The sequence below is a fragment of the Podarcis liolepis genome (assembly GCF_965112155.1).
Source record: "Podarcis liolepis genome assembly, chromosome: 1".
In the NCBI taxonomy this organism is placed as follows: Eukaryota; Metazoa; Chordata; class Lepidosauria; order Squamata; family Lacertidae; genus Podarcis; species Podarcis liolepis.
The window spans coordinates 95,535,334-95,556,483 of NC_139554.1; the positions used below are offsets into that span (position 1 = coordinate 95,535,334).

Sequence of the window (21,150 nt, forward strand, 5' to 3'; positions counted from 1 at the left end):
ATCCTGTGAATTTGATGTGACGATTATTTACCAAATGAATCCTGTAAAGAGTCTGACATACATATATACTAGAGAAGTAGTTCATTACTGTAGAGATACGTTTAATTATTTTGGCTTTGTTGCTAACACTTTATTATTCTGGGCTTTTGCAGGTTTTGTTGGTTTGTTTAATTTGCTGCTGCTTTGGCCAGGTTTCTTTTTACTCCATTATACTGGATTTGAGAACTTTGAATTTCCCAGTAAATTAGTCCTTATGTGCATTGTCATCAATGGCCTTGTTGGAACCGTCCTGTCTGAATTTCTCTGGCTGTGGTATGTGCCTAGCTCTGATTCATTTTTTTCATATTAATATCAGATAGCTATTAAGGAGTCAACAAACGTGGCTGCATTTTACTGAAAGAGCTAGGACTGTTTTTTACAGGGCACTGGTTATTGCAAAATACTGTGTTAAAAGTTATCAACGCAGATATCGTTTGTCACCACCAAGAAGCACTAAATTTCATTAAGTGGAAGAAAGACTGTGTATGTAATGCAGCACTGAAATTCCTGGCTCAATAAGCCATGATAGGCATGAGCTGCATCTACCTGCCTCCCCTCCCCCTTTCACATGAGTTGCAAAGCAAACAAGTATGTAGCTTCCCATGATGTGCAATTTGGGAACTATGGTTAAGGTCTTACAAACAAATCAAGGTTAGGCACTAGCTTTGAACCAGAGTTTAAAGGTGATGTATGAATCCCGGCTTGTTTGCAGCCACTTAGGACTCAGCTTACAAGTCATACAAGACTATGCTTAAGAGCTAAATCCTCTCTTTCTTTCTTACTCATGCAACCAGAGTAGCAAAGGCAGGTGCACTCTGCTAGTGTATATATTAGCTTATTAAGGCAGGGCTTTGCTTGTCCAGAGCTCGTGACCACTGACCCCCCAGGCTATCGCCAGAGTTCCCCAGCAGCCAGTTGGGAGGCTTCCAGCACAATGCTGTGAAATGTGCACTCTTTCTCTCTTTAAGAAGCCATCTGAGTCTGCAAAAGTACTGTGAATTAAACCGGGTACATGCCAGCGCGGCAACAGCAGCATATGCAGTTCAGTTCTCATTCTCCTGCCCAGTCTCATTGCCAATAAGTCTCAGTTCTTGGCTGGGAAAAGGTTCTAGGTAATAGTAATGGGAGAGAAGAAGAGCTTCATGGAGAAATAGTTAGAGGGGAATATGTAGGTGCTCTGTGTTCATGTGCAGCTTTGAATCTTATCTGTTGTATGTAGACATAGTTGCATAATTTTTCTGTGATCATCAACCCTGAGTAGGTATCAAGGGGCTGAATAGCGCAATGGCTTTTTGATTACCTAAAATAGTTTCCTTTGAATCAAATTGTGAATGTCCAGTTTGGAGGATCAAGGTCTTGGTATCCATGTTCACTTAGGCTGCAAACCTGTACCCATTTTCCTTGTCCTTGGTAGGGCTTACTTTCAAATAGACACACCTAGAATTACAGTGTTAGTCTCTCACTACTTAATGAATCACTTGATAATGAAAAGTCAAATGTGTGGACTGTCTATAGTGATTTGGTTTGTATTGAATACAGATGATGCAGGTAAATAGTAGTGAGTTCCATTAGTTAATTGATGATGACTCAAAATGTGTGAGTCCTCACTTGATTCTGGAATCATTGAGAGAACTGCGATGAGTAGTCCAGTGAACGACTTTCTTTCCTGTAGGACTAGTGTTGGATTGGAAATACATTATACATATTAACACTACTTGAGTTGGGCCACAGCTGGGAATTATGATATTTATTAATTTTTGAAAAAAGAGATGATTTCAAAGGTAAAAACCTGGAATTTGTTAGTTAAATTTGAAAGCCATGAGACTTGAGGTGTAGGGTATGTGTGAAACTATTGAGCTGGTCTTTCTCTATTTGTTTTCTGATCTTGGTGCAGTTTGTGTTCTCAGTTTTGTCTCCTCAGCTAAGTAAGGTTAGAAATATTTATATTTAGAGTTTCTTTGTATTCTTTGTATTCTGAAAGCTTTGGCTTTCAGAAATGTGTTTAGCAGGCCACAACAGGTCCACAAATTATGCTTATCCATGGTTTATACAACAATGAAACTTGCTTCTACACTTCCCCTGTTTAGCTTTTAAACTCAAGTGTTTTATATTTTAACATTTTCTTAGGGGCTGTTTTCTTACCTCATCACTGATAGGCACACTTGCTCTGAGCCTTACAATACCTCTGTCCATAATAGCCGATATGTGCATGCAAAAGGTAATGTATTTTATTATTTTTATTATTATTAATGACAATTGTAAGAACTGCCCTGGTTAGGACTCTTAGCAATGTCACATGAGTAGGGAGAATTAAAATAGCTGTGGTAGGGAAAAAATAAGTTGTACTTAATTGCAGGTGACTGCTTTTGCTTCTCCAAATGCATCCTTAAATGCATCCTTCTCTTTTTATAAGGTGAAATAACTGGGTGGCTTTTTTAAAAAATGGAGGGGGGGAATGTAATGGGCACGATCCTTGCAAGCTCATTGATCACATAGGGTATAATAGAGGCCTGTTCCTTCCTTCCCCACCTATCTTGACACATAGTAGTGCCACCAGGGCAATCCAGGACATGAGATGTCTGTGCATGCCTCCCATTGTCCTCCAAGCCCGTATTTCTTGACGGAGCAAGGGCTGCACAAGAATGCGGGAGGCACACATGAGCCACCCATTTTCCAGGTTTCTTGGTGCCTGCGTTTGCAGAGCAGGGAAATGGAGCTCTATTGTCCCTTTCTCAGCCTCTCTGCACAAGGGCATGGAACCTGCTTGGTTACTGAACCAGTGATTAAGCTTTTGAGTCTTTATATACCTTCTACAAATAAAAGACGTTTCCCAACTTGCTAGAATTCTGTATTATAGGAATTAGATCCTAATTAGGCGGGTAGAAGGGCTGTATAATTTTGTATGGGTTTAGAAGCCTCAAAGGCAGGCATAGGCAAACTTGGTCCTCCAGATGTTTTGGGACTACAACTCCCACCATCCCTAGCTAACAGGACCAGTGGTCAGGGATGATGGGAGTTGTAGTCCCAAAACATCTGGAGGGCCAAGTTTGCCTATGCCTGCTCAAAGGTCTTCAAAGGTTTGACTTTTCATAGAAAACCCAAGTATGTTGGTGGTTCTAGTTAAAATAACAGGAGTTAAAAGTGCATTAAGGGTTCTTTAAATGGGAGTAAATAGAGCATGACATTGGACTGTTATGTCCGCATTGCAACATGTCTCCATCATGGTCAAACTATCATGTTATTGCAGAGGATTTAGCCATGCTTGCTCTTGTAGTTGCCAATGAAAGCATTGCTGGAAACATGCTTTGACTTTATCCTTCATTGCTGAACAGAATAAGAAATGGTGCTATAGTAGTTAGGGGTATTTCTCCATGAACAATAAGTTGAGTTAAGTTACCAGCTGTCAGAAATAAGATTACTTTTAGATACAGTTCAGGTTTAATTCTACAGCAGGAAGGATTTTATTGAATTCAGGTAGTTGTTGCTGTTTTTCAAGTAGAGGTGCAGAGATCCTATAGGAACATGGGTATTTTGACAAATGAAAATGCTCTCTCAGTATGTCAGGGACGCAGCAGGAAAACTGTTTAAGTAGATGGCATGAGAAATACCTAAATTACTTGATGAATGAAGCATACGGCAGGTTGCATTTTAGCCTGTCACAGTGGAAGTGTTGTCTCGTTTTCATATTCATTTTTAATGCAGGTAGAATTTGCCCTCGTTGTGACACTTTCATTCTAAAGTGAGACATTTCCAATATAGTGTGAGATTAGCATTTGATGCAGCTACTAGTCTCAGCTGCTAACAATGGCTTTGGATTGATGTCCAAATAACTTGCACAATTCAGACCCACAAATTAAATAATTCACGCTTCTTTCTGCTGTATCCAATGCTGAAATGCTTCTGATCCCTAGTATACAATGTTTCTTCCTTTGTTTTTTACCTTTCCCCTACCCACTGGCTTTAAGGTCCATCAACTGCAAAACAGGTTTTCCCACTTATGGCTCTGTGGAGCTACCATACTTTTTGCACCAGAACACTCACTTTTTTCCTCCTAGAAAGTAAGGGGAAATGTCTGTGCATGTTATGGAGCGAATGCCTACGGATGGCGGGGGGGATCTGCTGCAGTCGTGAGCAGAGGATCCATGGTTCCCCTTCCTTCCCTCCTCCGTAGCTCGCTTTGAAACAGCAAAGCGGGAGAAGAGCCGCTGAGTGGGGAGGAGAGAGGGACAGAGAGCCTGCTTGCTTTAAAGGAGCAAAGTGGGAGAGGAGAGGAGAGGAGCCGCTTACATGAGTGTAAGCGGCTCCTGTCCAGTTGGCTCCTTTAAAGCAAGCAGGCTCTCTGTCCCTCTCTCCTCCCCACTCACTAAATAGCAGCAAAGTTTTTCGCAAGCAGGCTCTCTGTCCCTCTCTCCTCCCCACTCGCTAAATAACAGCAAAGTTTTTCACAAGCAGGCTCTCTGTCTCTCTCTTCTCCCCACTCAGCTGGCTAAATAGCAGCAAAGTTTTTCGCAAGCAGGCTCTCTGTCCCTCTCTCCTCCCCACTCCTCTTATAAGAGCCTTCTCCTCTTATACCCCTCTTCTGCATTATTAACAGCATCCTTCTCCACCCACCCCACGCGTGTTCCTTGTCCCTTGAGTGCTTTTCCTTCCCTCCCTACTTAAAACGTGGTTACAAAGCACGGATCCACATGGATCCTCGGGTTTTGTGCACTGGGTCACCCCAAATTCACTATCAGTTCACATAGCATGTCCATGGCTACAGCTTGCACAAAAAAAAAAAATCACGCACCCACTGTTGCCTGGGGCAGCAGTGGTGCAAAAACGTGGTTACAAAGCATGGATCCTCAGGATTTTTGCATTGGGCTACCCCAAATTCACCGTCAAATCACATGTCTGTGGCCACAGCATGAACCACAAAAATCATACATCCACTGTTTCGTTTAGAATATTTTTTTTTCTTGTTTTCCTCCTCTAAAAACTATGTGTGTGTTATGGTCGGGTGCGTGTTATAGAGTGAAAAATACGGGTAGGTGGCAGTAGCAAAGTCTTGGCATTGCACGATGTATCTAGCCAGAAGCAACAAAGAAAGATGGATGTCTGGGTGGAAAATTGGCACAAAACTCTTTTTTCTTCACAGTGGCTGTGTTTGGACGTATTAATGAAATGCAGTTTATTGTTCCTGGAATGAGCTGAAGCAAGCTTAATGCTTGCACACTCTTTCTTCTCTGCTCCAGCAAGGAGAGGAGATTGGAATGGGCTATGAATCTGGCTTGATTCAACAACCATAGTTGAAATTAACTGAAGTTTAACTTTGGTTAATCAAAACTGGAAGCAAAAGCTTCCAATCTTCTCGTGGCTGATTTGGGGGCAGTTCCTGGTCCAGCTGCATCTCCCCATGACACAACCCAAGCTGTTGAAACAGGACCCGTGTGCTTCAGTTGAGACATTTGGAGGGCTCTAAACCACTGAGCCTCTTGGGCTTGCCGATCAGAAGGTCAGTGGTTCGAATCGCTGCGACGGGGTGAGCTCCCATTGCTCAGTCCCAGCTCCTGCCAACCTAACAGTTCGAAAGCAGGCCAAAGTGCAAGTAGATAAATAAGTACCGCTCTGGCAGGAAGGTAATCAGCGTTTCCGTGCCCTCTGGTTTTGGTTTTCTGCTGCGCCAGAAGCAGTTAGTTATGCTGGCCACATGACCTGGAAAACTGTCTGTGGACAAACGCTGGCTCCCTCGGTCTGTAAAGCGAGATGAGCGCCGCAACCCTAGAGTCGTTTGCGACTGGGCTTAACTGTCAGGGGTCCTTTACCTTTACTTTTTAGAGGAGAAGGAAGAAAACTAATTGCCTGAAACAGCCTTTCAACCTTTTGGGATGCAACCAATATTTTTTTTAAAAAATTGATGAGTCCAACTTTTAATCAAATATGAGTAAAAATTAGTTGATTGCAACACTTGGGCTTCTGATTTTGTAAACTGGGTAACTTCATTTACTTGCACATAAATAGTTGTTCCAAATAAAGTACCAATATGCGATGGATATTCCTATTACTGTGTTTTAAAACCTTACACAGATCTACTCCATCTAGGAAAATGTTTTCCAAGATTTCTGTAATGACCAAATACCTTCTTCCTTTACTCCACTTTTATTATTGGTGGAATAGCAAATTGATATTTTAAAAGCAAAATGCTATCCTTGTTCTAATTTCAGGTCCAATTTTCTTGGTTATTTTTTGCCGGGGCAATCCCTGTATTCTTTTCATTTTTCATTGCAACTCTCTTATGTCACTACAACAACTGGGATCCAGTGATGGTGGGAATTAGAAGAGTTTTTGTATTCATTTGCAGAAAACACCGTATTCAGAGGTGGGATCATTTCTTTACAGCTTTATCTCTTGCCATTCCTACATGGACTTCTTTTGATGCATATCTTTATTATTCCTTTGTTTTGCCACTGTTGATGGGTGCGGGGCTGGTGAAAAGGCGGTTAGGGCACCTGCACTTTTAATAGTTCTACAGTACGGAGAATATAAACAGATGAATCTTGCATGAGTTGAAATTCCCCCTTCTACACAGCTATGTAAGGGGCATGAAACTTTATCTACACGACTTTGATTAGTTTGCATGATCTGGTTTCAACTGTCTGAAATATATGTTCTCATTGGACATTGTTCTAAATTCTTAAATTATGAATCTCTTATTACAGCATACTTTTCTCAACAGTATTCTAGTTTGGGAAAACATTACTCCACTGACATTCTTTGAATTGCTCATTTTACAGATAATCAAGGAACAAATAATTATTAACATAAAACTTAGCAAGGACATTGAGGAAAACTATGTATATAAAAAACAACAAATCATTTATATTTTTTACAAAGTAACGCCTGACAAATAAACAACTATCAAAATGATCTGATAATTAAGCTGTTCTTTTTTTATAAACATACTTTTCCTTAGTACACATTTTAGTTATCAGTTTAATTTTAGAGCCAACAAACGTGGAGTGAAGGATGTAAAAGGGTTCTAAACAAAATGCTATGTGTGACAATTTCTCGTCGAAGTCAAGATATTTTCCCTATCAGGACTAGCATTATAGATGTGCCTGTCTGCTTTTCATAATGCTGCGTATAAATACAAATTTCACAATCTGTATCATTTTGTAGAACATCTGACGAAAGTGAGCAATGTGAAAGTCTCATTGCCATGCACAGTGTTTCGCAAGAAGATGGAGAAAACGGCTGTTCTTAGGCAACAGGTATGCACAGTTATAAAAAAAGTTGTGGGTTCTATCTAAGTTATAAAAAAGAACGTAATACGTTATCAACATGAAACAGTTCCCATGTAATTTAAAATACATTTATTTCCCAATAATCCTTCTACTTCTTCCTTTATGTACTAAATTGCTGAACAGGCTGCTATGTAGTCAGATCCTTAGGTTTATTTAATCTATAGTAGCATGATTAGTTAATGTAGGTTATAAAGTTCAGTCAAATAAATGCAGAATGTTGTATGTAATAAACTAATAATACTTTCCCCATTTCTTCAATAGTGCAAGATGGAAAAATAACTCAGCGAAGAGACAATCTCCTGGAAAGTCCTTATGGAATCATGTTTCAGTGCCTCTTCTGAATCTTTAATTGTTTCAGTTCTTTTGAAACTTAAAAATACACTCTCACTTTCTCAGTTCCAATCTTCAATCGGTTTTATTAAAGAGCTACTTTACTACAAGAAATCCCAGTCCTTCTAAGAAACCAACCTGCCTTATAGAACTCAGTTGGTGAAATTACTTGATACAATCAATGAAGTGAATGCTGATCTAGTGTTTTTTGGTTTTTTTAAGCTTTCATATTTTCTTAAGTGCTGGATGACATTTTTACAAATACTTTTCAAATTCTGTAAAAAGTCTGTGTGAATCATAATTTTGTATAAACTTTCAAATGTAAAAGTAAAATACGGCAGTTACCTGTAATAGGTACTGATTACCCTTGTATGATGCTTAAGCTCTACTTGAATAACAACAAAAGAGCAGAAAATTATTTAATTTATTGAATAACTTCATTATTTCAGAAGCTATTATGGCTACTCAATACTATATAATATGCCATCTTATCTATATGAAAGACCTTGAAAGAGTTTGGGTGCCTTGTGTTTTAAATATCTGTGTCCTAATTCAAATTTTTGAAGAACTCTTAATGTAAAAGTATAACTTAACATCAGAATCCTTATAAATATGAACTACAAAAAATGATCTAAAGAATCTTCTAAAGAATTCAATTCCTGTTGTTTCAACGAAAGTTGTAAAATGTATCAAACCAAATATACAAGCTGAAAACAATAGAGTGCTCTGAATTCAATGATGGAGAAGGAAAAAAGTTTCTAAACTTTTGTACACAATTTCTCATTGAAGTCAATATATTTTCCTTATCAGGACTAGCGTTATGGATGTACCTGTCTGTGACCAAGAAAAAGGAGGTGCTTAATTTCCTCGCTCCCTCTTTGTTCCCAAAGCTGCTTTCCCATCTGAGGAGAAAAAAACACAGGATCTTATTTTTAAAAACCAAAAGGATGATCGTAGAATGCCTGTCACATGTAATTGTGGACTAGAGAATAACACATGTATGTAATTTGGAGCTTGCAATGCAAGGCTTTCCTCCTCAGACAAAGGTCCCCTGGCTGCATGGAAGTAATATGTTGCAGTGGTGCATGGTTTTTTTACAAGTTAAACTCATTCTACACTATGTGGAATGGGTTCTGGTTTACAGAGAATTCTAATACATGTGAAGAGTGCATATAAGTTATCAGTCTTCAGTAAGACAGAAGGCAGAGGGCTCAAATGGTGGGGAAAGACTTGGATCTAGAAATTTGCTAGCAGAAATTCTGCTATTGGTGCTGTTCCATCAACTATAGCCAGCTGAAGGCATTGTGTGAACTTCAGATGGAAGCTTATCTGGATTTCATTTCTTGCACAAGGATCTCGCACTAAGTCAGGAAAAGGCTATTCAGCTCCTCAAGGAGGACTTCCACTTGCAGAAGGGCACCTCTGGATCCCACCTTGACATTGCAGTCCTGTAGACACTTACTTGGAACTTAGCCCCGTTGACTACAAGGGGAATTGCTTCTGAATGAACACCTGGAAGACGCACTGCATATATAAACTGATAGTGCTACAACAGTACTGTGCAACCCAGTAAATATTTTCAGAATAATTAAACAATGGATTTCATTTATTAATTTAAGACTATTGGCTGTTTTAAACACACACACACACACACACACACGACAGCACATTAATTTCAATGTGTCTATTTAATGCCTTTGTTGGATACCCACTTCCTAGTTTCTAAACTTTGAAGTAGTATCTATGAGCCTACACGCTCTAAAATACAAGTTGTGGTTCAAATCCTCCCTATACCTCTACTCTCAATGGCATTGTGAACTTGTACATTCCACTCTTAGAACACAGTAGTATGTAGCTTGGATCCTGGGTTGCCCTTCCACAAAAGGAAGGGACTGCTTGCTAGTGGAAGGGGGGAGCTGGTTTTTGCAGTTCCTCCATAGGCCCCACTGGCAGGTCACATGCTGGTCTGGGTGATCTTCCCACCATCAAGTGTAAATTTGAAGGAGAAATTCATGAAAATTTGTGCTCTCCTTCAGTGGGCAGGAGCATCCCCTGAGCAGAGTTCTGCTCATCGGGAACTTAGGCCAACATTTTTAGGAGAGAAATAGTCAAGGTTAGTAGTGACCATACAAATAAGATGAGAACAAACAAAATAGTGTCAGTTAAGGAAGCACCTTGACTAAACACTTCATCCACTTAGTTAAGTAAACTATTTTTTTTCAGAGTCCGTATGTATTCCTACTTATGACTGGCAACCATAGATCATATATAACCTTCCATACCTGCACAGTATGTAGGTTGCTCTCAGTCGTTGTCAACTATTGAGAGGATTGTAAGCTGTTTTGTGTCCATTTGATTTCTTGACCACCAACTTGAATTGATTTGTGACTTGACCTTGCATAAAGTTTAGATCATTGGCAGGAGCAAGACTTATCTCCAATAAGATTACATTGCTTTAGGAAGGCGAAAGATTATGGGCTTAAGTCTGTCTGGAAATGGAAAAACAAACTATTAGTGCATCAGGCAGTAGAGAAAGTAAGCAACAGTAATGATTTGCTTCATTAATGTTCTACTCTTTGAGAGTGTCAGTCAAGCTTGGTTAGTAAAAATTGACCACTAAATTATGTTTTTATAGCTACTGGAGCAGTAATTTGGTGGCTTATACAGTAATGTGCCTCCTGTGGCCAATTCTGCTTTCAGATATGTGAACTGCAATGTTTATGGCAGGGAGGCAAGTGCCATTTCTACATTCATGGCAACCTCCCCCCCCCCCCCCAGTATTTACCTGCAACAATTAGCAGGAAGCCATCCTAACCTTTACCTTACATAATCTGTCTTTAAAATACCTTGATGGAAGAGTGTGTTTTTAAAATAATAATAAAAAATTGTGAAGATATGATAAATATATTTATAATGCACACTTTATTTCAACATTTCCTGTATATCCAGCAATACCACTAGGTGATAGTCGTGTGGTTTATCCTCTCTGGGCCTAGCATCCTCTCATTACATTGTTTGTTTGTTTAAATGTGCTCAGAAAAGCTAGTGTGCGAGCAAAACTATTAACCGTTTGGATTGTTTTTCTTACTATTCTTTTAGCAGTTGGGAGTACATTATAAAGTGAAATCTCTGAAAACTGTCAACAGCGATTTTAAGGTTTTAAAATGTATGAGTTACAGTACATACATATTATATATGGCATTGGACCTGCATTTAATAAACTATAATGATATTTTTCTACACTCAATTGCGTCTGCCTAGTCCCACCCTGAACAATAATTATGTCAACAGTCTTTCTTCTAGAACAAATTCTTAATGTCAACATTTAGCTTTATAAACTTGGCATCTATCTATTATATCTTAGGACCAGCTTATTAACTGCAGTAAGTGTGTGAAGAGGATAAATTGCCTGTATCGCCACTCTGGAAGAGCAGAAATTTATCACTTTGCGTTTTCACAGTACAGTGGTACCTCAGGTTAAGAACTTAATTCGTTCCGGAGGTCCGTTCTTAACCTGAAGCACCACTTTAGTTAATGGGGCCTCGTGCAGCCACGGCGCGATTTCTGTTCTCATCCTGAAGCAAAGTTCTCAACCTGAGGTACTATTTCTGGGTTAGCGGAGTCTGTAACCTGAAGCATCTGTAACCTGAGGTACTACTGTATCTGGAATTCTTAAATCACCTCTGGATCCAATCCAATATTCTCAAGACAAACTTAGTTCCCAGTGCCTCTGTGTGGGACATAGGGACAGAGTTGCTTCATTTTTTAATTATTTAGCTTGTACACTGAAGTAAAGTAACTTTGTGAAATGTTACATAGTCATATAGTGATTTAAAATGTTTTTATTTGCCAACTTTTTAAATTAAAGCCCATCTCAACTACATATTTAATATTGGCCTTTCCCCCAGGCTAAAACAGATCACACCAAAATGCAAAATTAAAAGTAGACAGTGTCAAATTGGAGATGCTGGGAATTAGATACGGGGCCTTGTTGTATAATGAACAAATGACCCTGCTGCTTCTGAAATCTTTGCTTATCCTATCTCTACCCCAAGAGCAGTAATTTGGTTCGGAGTATGTCTGTTTATTACAAATATTTTAATATTTCCCTTTTATCATATTCCCAGAGTGTTTACATGTTGATGTTGACTGGATATCTGATAATGAACCCCGTCCCTTGATTATTTACTCATTTCCCATGATTCCTATGAAAAACCTTCCTATTCTGCCATTTCATCTATATTGTTTCCTTGTTTCCTTTCTGCTTTGTTTTATTCATGATTTTGTTACCCCTGGAGAGGGTCCCTGGGATATGACCTTGGTAACAAACCATGCCTCTGCCTCTGGGTTTGCATTTCTGATTAAGGTGGTTGGCTTCCCCCTAGGCCAGAACTTTGGAAGGTGTTGCAAATTAACATTAGTAACAGCGCCTGAGACAAAAGCAAAAGCTTAACTGTAGGTGGATATCTGTTTGCGGAGAGATTTGGAAGATAACATAGTTAGAAGGAACATCTGTCACCTGCATTTTCTAGGGAATATGAATAGCTTATACTAGTCTTTAGCTTTGTGCATTTTTAAAAATGGCATAGAGCTAAAGAAAATAGTAAGTGCAATGAGGGAGGGGAAATTCCATTGAACACTACAACTCATTGCACTAGCGGAACAGTTTAGTTGGATACCACCTATAATCTGGGGGGAAACAGCTCTGTTCCCCTATGCTCAAGAGTTTCATGCAGAGGAAATGTGGCTGGAATAAACGTAGTGCTACCTCTTGAAATGCCCTATTTTGGAGAGTGATGTGTTTGTATGCTGTTTGGCAGTGTACATCATAATCGGATCATAACCACCTTGAATAGTGGATTTCTTTGTCTACCTAGGCACTTGAAGTCTGCATATTGGTATGTGTGAATAGACTTATTGTTGAGAAAAGATTTGGTAAATCCTTTTCAGTGGAAAGTTGCTATGAGCCACTGCTCAGGGGATATTCAAGACAGCAAACCTAAAGCTGTAACACTTTAAATTGTAGAGATAATGAGATGAGAAAGAGAGAGAGTCTAATGTTGCACAGATTAATTTTTTTGGCTTGAACAATGTACATACTTCTTTTTAAAGAATGAACAATAAGAGTAATCTCAAATCTATACAGCAGTTCTCATGCACATTTATGGACCTGAGCAATTACTTGTTTTCACTGCCTACCGTGATGGATACATAAACATTTCTAAATAGGAGCGGTGTGCCGAATGTGTATATTAGAGCTGAGAAATAAAAATTGAAAACTAGGACACACAACTTAATGGCCAGATCCTGTACTTGTTGCATTCTTTTGGAGGCAACTCATTACAAAAATAGTACAATAACATTTTTTTTTTATTGATACCCCGCCCATCTGGCTGAGTTGCCCCAGCCACTTTGGGTGGCTTCCAACACACATAAAAATAATAATAAAACATCAAACAATCCAATCCAATATGGAAGTCAAAATAACTTTAAAATAAACAACTTATATCAAAGCAATATTCAATATTCCATTAGAATCCAATAGTAAACAGTAAAATTAAACATCAGCAAATAATTGCCGAAGAATTGATGCTTTTGAATTATGGTGCTGGAGGAGACTCTTGAGAGTCCCATGGATTGCAAGAAGATCAAACCTATCCATTCTGAAGGAAATCAGCCCTGAGTGCTCACTGGAAGAACAGATCCTGAAGCTGAGGCTCTGATACTTCGGCCACCTCATGAGAAGAGAAGACTCCCTGGAAAAGACTCTGATGCTGGGAAAGATTGAGGGCACAAGGAGAAGGGGACGACAGAGGACGAGATGGTTGGACAGTGTTCTCGAAGCTACCAGCATGAGTTTGACCAAACTGCGGGAGGCAGTGGAAGACAGGAGTGCCTGGTGTGCTCTGGTCCATGGGGTCACGAAGAGTCGGACACGACTAAATGACTAAACAACAACAACAAATAATAATAATAATTAAACAGTTTACACTTATCAGTTAGAATAAAGAATTACTAATCAATAATCAATAAAAATAACAGCAAATCACAATGCATAAACTACCACAAAACATACAAAATCATGTAAAAGGGTCACATTGCGAAACAAGAACACACAACCTGTGCAATTATTTTTTTTAACTATCCCTGAACTCCTCCCTTCCAAGCTGCTTCTGCTCTTCTCAAAGTCATGGTCTGGGAAAAGCTCCTAGGGCTGGAGGGTGGGGCAAGACAGGTGGAAAAGCCATTGCCTGCAGAAAGTCTCCCTCCCCTCAGTTCTTATAAAGATGTCTGAAAATGAAACATAAAGGCTGGCAACATCAGCCCCACCAATGTGGAAATGCCTTGCAGACGACTGCAGTCATGTTGTGTATCCCCAGCAGTGACCGGAGGAGGAATAACTGCTGGGAGGAGTGCAGACAGAAGAAACACCATGGTACATCAGCAGCACAACTGGACACCTTCATCTGCTCCAACTGCAATAAATTATGTCTCTTCCACCTCAGTCTCTACAGCCACAGCAGGCGCTGTAACTGCTCAGTGGTTTCACTTCATCCCCAAAGGCGCACTTCTCCATTGTCTCCCAAGGCAGGCGGGTGCCAGCAACTTCCTGTGTTGAAATCTACCAATCACCCATGTTAAGAATTATCTACCATGAAATGTTTCTACCTACTGATGTTTCATTAATGCTGACTCTTATGTCCTGACTGTCAGGATGGATGGTCTCATATAATATGATGAGTTTATCAATTAGGTTCAGCTGTATGATTTGAAGATTAATTGCCAGCCACCTGCCATTGCACTTAAGCATTCAACACTATATGGGTTTTAATAGTCTATTTCATTCTATTAAGGGACATTTTCTCAAATCCTTTGTGATTTTGTAGATCTGAAAGCAGAATCCTGCTCACAGCTTGATACTGCCATACTCTATTAATTTTAATCTGTCATAGTTTTGCTGTATATTTTAATTGTATTAAATTAAAAGTGCTCTTACACTGCTGGTCTGGAGAGGAAAAAAACCCTTCTTCAAGGTTAAATGAAAAGACCTGTCTTTGTGTAAGCTCCACCCTTCAAGGTGATAAGCAGAGATGTACAATAATTATATTACCATGGCTAAAAATAATTTCTGAAGTAGTGATCATACCAGGCAATCATTCAAAGGCGACAGGGCTCTGTTGTATGATCTCATTTTGCAAAATTCCAGCTGCTCTTATTTATTTATAGTATTATTTGTGTACCTCCAAATAGCTTTGCTGTGAAATTTGCAAGTAAAAGTCACTTTGTGATATTGATTCAAAGCAATGCGATTTCGTGAGATTTTCCATTTAAGATTTTTAGAGAAAAATGTGGATTCACACAATCATGGCATTTTATCTCTTGCATATGTTTATTATTTCATCAATATGTAATTGGGCCCATCTTTGGGCCCATGGTTCAAAACTTCATAAACACACACAGTATAGTATCTGGGGCTGCACAACCTTTTAACCCTTCACCCTTGATAAAATACAGCACTTACATTATTATTCACCAGTGCAGAATACATTTGCATGTATATAAAGCTTGGTACTGAATTCCTGGGAAACTATTTGTACAAGGGGAGAAATTCAACATTTTCTCCTGATTTTCCCATTCTGTGATGGAGACAGACATGCAGAGAATAACATGCTAATCATGATGTCCTGTGAGTGAGGCAATTTTTTCAAAACAAGGAAACAGCAGGGCAGATTTAGTAATTTTGAAGTCGATGCACAGGTCTCCTTGGGAACAGTACGGCCTCTTCTTCACACCCTCCCACCTGCCCTCCTTTTGTGCCCGCTCTGAGTTCTATTCCTTTTAATATAAACTTGAAAGATTAGGAACTGACTCTCAAAATAGTATTAGCTTGAGCATGAGATGGTTTAATGTCATCTTTCATTAATTTTCATAGTGACTTCAGTTCAGATAAAAATATAGAAATGATTTAGTTCAGAACAAAGAGGACAAGATAATTGCTTGAGAATTTTATGCTGTGATCACACATGCAACCAGGAGATATATCCTGGCTCTAGCTGCGCATTTGGCATACACAATGCAGAAGGCATTTGTGCAAACAGGATGGTGGATGGCAGGTGGGCCTGTGGGGGAGGGAGAGGTGATTGTCCTGCTGGAGGAGGACCTGAAGTGACCTTCATCCCACCCACCCTCCTCCTGGAATATGAGAAACTTTGAATAATTCCCCCCCTCCCTAAAAACAAGTGATCTGTTTAAACTAGCACCTACAGAACTTTGAAGTCTGTTCTGTTGTATGTTTAGCTGTCCCCAAATATGGGGAATGTGGCTTAGGGATCTTGTCCTATTTAAATATGAATATCTGTTCTATTATTGTATCCGATGTTGCCTAGGAATTCTAAGAGTTTGTAAAGTTTTTAAAGGTTCAGCCTGCCATCTTGATAGTGTCCCATTGTAGCCACTCAGAGACGAAAGTCTGCTCCTAGATTTCAGGAACCATCATGTAAAATTTGGATATGATATCTGAAGATATGTCGGAATGCAGGGCAGAAAAACATTATCATCTGGAGGACCATAGGTTCCCTATCCCTGCTACCAATGGTTTAGTGCACAAGCAGGGCTAACTCAAAACATTTTGTTGCCTAAGATAAAGAGCAAGAGCATTATAGTTTATCTACAAAAATCAACAGAACTTGCAGCTGAATCCTAGGCCCTATCTATACTATACATTTAAAGCAGAGCCAAACCACAGAGCTTCAACTACAATTTATTACTATTATACTACTGTTACTACTATTATTACTATTATATGCTGCCAATCTGATTGGTTTGCCCCAGCCACTCTAAATTCCATGGGGAGAACTCTGACAATTGTAGCCTGTGAGGGCCATAGGAGTTTCCTAACAACCTTCAGCACCCTCAACAAGCTACAGTTCCCAACAGTCTTGGGGGGGGGGCCGACAGAGCCCATGGCAGCCACAGCAGGCACCAACGGGCCTTTCGGAGGGAGCACCAGGGCTCTTCTCAGTGTATGATGTCACAATGTTGGGCGGAATCCAGCACACCTGGGGGAAAGCCAAGATTGTTCAAAGTGGTGTGATACTATTTTAAATGTGTACTACAGACAGTGGCGGCCTCTGAGGAGTCTGCCTGCCTCCTCCAACTCAGCCGCCCTACAGCTGAGGGGGAGGCAGCGCGCGGACTGTTTGGGGCAGTGTGGAGCCTGCGGGCGCTCAAGCCACCGCGTCACTCCCAGGAGCGACACATGGCTCAGGTGCGCTGCAGGCCCCACGGTAAGCACCGCCCACCATTTTGTCACCCCCCTTCAGTGGGGACACCCGGGGTGGGCCGCACCTACAGCACCCCTAACAGATTGTAGTCTCCTTCGCTTCACCCAGGGACATAGGAGGCTGATGATAGATCACATGGCAATTATACCTCATCCTTCAGCACCTCACAGCTGCTGCCAGCGATCCAGCATCTGCCCCACTCTGCCTAAAGCTAAGGCTCTCCTTACACAAGTACATGGAGGAGCACCTACTCTCATTTCAATGTGCCCATCAGCTAAGATCATCTCCAAGTCTTTCCTCTAACAGAGGTGCAGCAGATGTCAACTGCTGGGTGACTCAGTTAAGGAAAGTTGTGTCCAAGGAGGCTTGCCTGACCCAAACCACGATGTCTTTTAGGCATCAGGCAGAATTTTTATTATCCCAGGAAGTTTAAGTTATGTTCTTTAGGCTTCCTAATTTTTGCTGATTATTATGATTAGTAGTAGTAGTAGCAGCAGCAGTGGCAGAAGTGTGTTGTATTTTAATGCTATGCTTGTTCTTTTATATTGTTGTAAAACTGCAAGGGAATCCATTTTGATGAAGTGGTTGGTATAGAAATATTTCAAGTGAAATTTTAAAATGTGGTTGCTATGGATTTTTTATCATGGCAATGCTCCTGTTTGTGTTTGGTTTTAGTATGTGTTAAATTTGATTGATTGTAAGCTTATATTGTTCAGTTTTATGCTTCATAAGCTGTCATGTGGGCCTTTTAACATCATGCTGGCAGGCTAGAAAACAAAACCTGACAATCTACATATGCCAAGGATTGAATCTGGAGTGTAAGTCTCACAATTAATGTATGATTGATTACTCAACGTTTCCTCTTAATTTTGGTTATAATGTTTGTTATCCGAATTGGTTTCTTTAACATATGGACTTGTGTGTGTGTGGAATTTATGTGCTTAAAACAGAGGACCAGTTCTAGATTTAATAGCTATTCCTTTTAGCATCTTTAATTTAATTTAGCATCTATAATTAATTTCCCAATTTGCTTTTATTGCTACCTGCTCCTTCTTTTGGGAAGCTATGAAAAATATTTCTAGTTGATTAGCTTGTCTTGAACTCCAGAGGCCCCCTGTCAGCAGTAGGAGCTAATGGAAAAGGTATCAACACAAGCCAGACTGAATTCGCACTAAATTCAAAGCCCAAAAGGCAGAGACTTTAAATCCCTCATGTCTTTTCCCTCCCCCCACCCCACTGCGCTTGTTTCACGGTAACTTAACTTTCTTTTGATTTGGCCAGCAGAGGGGGCTACTGTAATACATATCTGTCGCTGCAGTCCCGGTGTGGGAAAGAACATTAGCCATACAAAGACCATGAGTCATCTCTCCCCCTGACCTTGGTTCTAGAGTTAATCAGCACAGTGGGCTGACCCTTGGGTGTAAATCTGAATGTGTAGTGTGATTTCAAATTATTTGTTGAAAGTCCTTTGCAGATTGCAGACCAGTTCCAAAGGTCTCGCTGAAAGAGGCATGTGTCAAAGCACACACTTAGCCCAGGACGGATTGGAATAAAGGGCAAATAAAGCTATGTTTCTGCAGCTTATTGAGGTTGAAGTTGTTAATTTCCCCACTGATTGTGCAGCGGACTCAGCAAGGCTTTTCAAAAGGACAGGGAACAAAAATAAGCTGTGGCCCAGCTTGGGTTTCATGCAGAAATGAATGCAGTTTCCCCAGATGCCATTCTGAGAAACGTCAGCTTTTTCTTAATGGCTACTCCAATGGGGAGGTAAGGTGACCATCCATCCTCCTTTACAGAGGACAATCCTCTATTGGAAAAGCTTAAATCACAAGAAGGGAGAACAGGGAAGCCTTGCCTTGTCTCATCCAGAGTTAGCACCTGGGCAGCAGAGAGTGAGCAGGTATGCACAAGTCACCTGTTCACAGTCTTCCCTGCTGAGGTGAGATGTATTTCTATTTATTGTCCTAATTTCTAGATTTGTATCTACACATGCAAATAGGAACGCACAAATTTTATGCAGATCTCTTTTCCCACCAATAATGCGTCTCCACTTTTGGGGTGATGCCCCGCTGTATGTTTCAAGTCCAGGAAAGCTTGGGCTTTCATAAAGTAGCAAATGTCAATAAGATTATCTTTTTCTCTCCCCAGCCCCTGCCCCAGCTACCCCGCTGCAACATTCTGCCGGCCTCCGAGGTCTTTCCATTCTAAGGAACATTTTGCATCTTAAAAACATAGTTTTTTCCTACTGCTTTGAAAGCTGTTCACTCCTCTTGAAAAGCTGCAGACAGAAGCTCTGCCCTGAAGACAGAAGGCTATGCACATCTGTTATGTGAGATGTTGCTGGTACTGAATAGGGAGCGCTGTAACCAGTCATCTGCAACTGGACTTAACTGTCAGGGGTCCTTTACCTTTAATGATTGTGCAGAGACAGGAGCAGGGTGGCTAGGAAACAGTAGCTGGAAATGCCCTAAAGGGGCTGATTGGTGGTAACAGTCAGATCAATGGACTGTGTATTTGAATTTAGCATCAAGATTAGCATATGTATTAATTCCCTGTGATTCATATAAATGCAAAATAAAAGCAACCTGTTGCATAACTTTCCTGTACAATTTTGGCTCCTTTCAGCCATGAATGCTTCTTGTTTTCTGTAAACACTGACTATTTCAGACCCTCTTTATTCTTCACATCTTTGTCTTCTTCCTGTAGGAGTGCATACTGTGTGGTCGCCAGCTAGGTTCTTACTCAGGGTAGACTAACTGAAGTTACTGGGCCTAAGTGGAACTTTGTGGACTCAAGAAGCCAACACTGAATCCACACAGTGACGTGGGGGGGGGCACAACAGGGACGGTTGCCCCAGGAGCAAAATTGTTAGGGAAGCAAAATTTCAATACCCACTGCTGCCTCAATACAGCTGCAAGCTTCTGTTGCTGGGCTCTGTTGAAAATGACTTTTCCATGCAAACCAGGAAATGACCTCTCCAGATAATGGAACAACTCTTTCTTTTCTTATCTCTGTGGCTGTGAAGCAGACACCTTTAGGGAGTTCAGTGCACATGTGTACTCCATCCATTTCCCTTCACACCTCTGTACGGCCCCGGGTGCTGGCAACCCACGCTACACCACTGCATCCACAGCCCTGCAATAGTAGGGCGTGGCTTCACTCCAGTGGCTTCACTCCAGTTGAGAGCCAGTGTGGTGTAGTGGTTAAGAGCAGTAGACTCGTAATCTGGGGAACCGGGTTCGCGTCTCCGCTCCTCCACATGCAGCTGCTGGGTGACCTTGGGCCAGTCAGACTTCTTTGAAGTCTCTCAGCCCCACTCACCTCACAGAGCATTTGTTGTGGGGGAGGAAGGGAAAGGAGAATGTTAGCCGCTTTGAGACTCCTTCGGGTAGTGATAAAGCGGGATATCAAATCCAAACTCCTCCTCAAACTCCTCCAGCTCACAGGATGGCACAGCGGCAGGTACTTGGATCAGGACCACTGCCATTGCATGACAGCAGCAGAGCTAGCTCAGGATCCAGTAGAATCTGCGCTGGCCCTGCACTCTTCCCAAAACACCTTGTTTCAGGGGCTTCTGCTGGCTACAACAAGTAAGGATGCGGCACATGGTAACTTCCACCCACTGGCTGTTTAGGTGGATACGCCTCATCAGTAGAGCCATCCTGTCAACTTCAGAGCTCCCAAGCCAGCAAAGGCTGGTGGAGGGACATCTCTGCTTCATCCAAAACCCTCCAGTGTGGCAAATTACAGTCTTGTAATGCTCTGCCAGTTAAGCCAATGAATTCAAATCGGTCTTTTCTGATGAACAGTGGGTACAATTCACTGTCTGTATTGCCGTTTTCCTCACTTTCAGGTCTGGTGCCTGCTCTGCCTCTAAGAACCCAGGAAGCCCTGAGTTCTGTTTGTAACAAGTGCATATTGTGTTTGCAGAAATCTTTCTTACGGAAAGCTTTACTTCCAGATGCTTTCAAACGCATAGGGAAATTACCTAGATGCCATTCTGAACCATTTCCAGCAATACCTTAACTATAGAAGAAAGCAACATTTATATTGAGTGAAATAATTGTGACAACACTAAAAAAAAACACCACACCCTAAGCTACCGCAATCAATACAGAGTGATCTTTTCTTGTAAAAATAGCTTTTAAGTAACTTTATCAGGAAAAGGAAAGAAGAACGAGAGAAGTAACTTGAACCCCCCCCCCCTCATTGTA

At 40.8% G+C, this 21,150-nt stretch overlaps 1 protein-coding gene across 6 annotated transcripts in view; it reads left to right on the forward strand.

Moving 5' to 3' along the window:
* SLC35F5 (solute carrier family 35 member F5) overlaps positions 1 to 10,894 on the forward strand; it is a 31,389-nt gene extending 20,495 nt beyond the window's left edge. For 4 of the 6 annotated variants that reach the window (XM_083490628.1, XM_083490630.1, XM_083490631.1 and 1 more), the window contains 5 exons: positions 153 to 312; positions 2,167 to 2,257; positions 6,243 to 6,397; positions 7,198 to 7,289; positions 7,584 to 10,894. In XM_083490628.1, coding sequence (XP_083346754.1) covers positions 153 to 312; positions 2,167 to 2,257; positions 6,243 to 6,397; positions 7,198 to 7,282 — 491 coding nt within the window. In that variant the 3' untranslated portion in view covers positions 7,283 to 7,289; positions 7,584 to 10,894. The remainder of the gene's footprint in view (positions 1 to 152; positions 313 to 2,166; positions 2,258 to 6,242; positions 6,398 to 7,197; positions 7,290 to 7,583) is intronic. The other 2 variants (XR_014522670.1, XR_014522671.1) reach the window with 1 other exon arrangement.
* Positions 10,895 to 21,150: the final 10,256 nt, after the last annotated feature.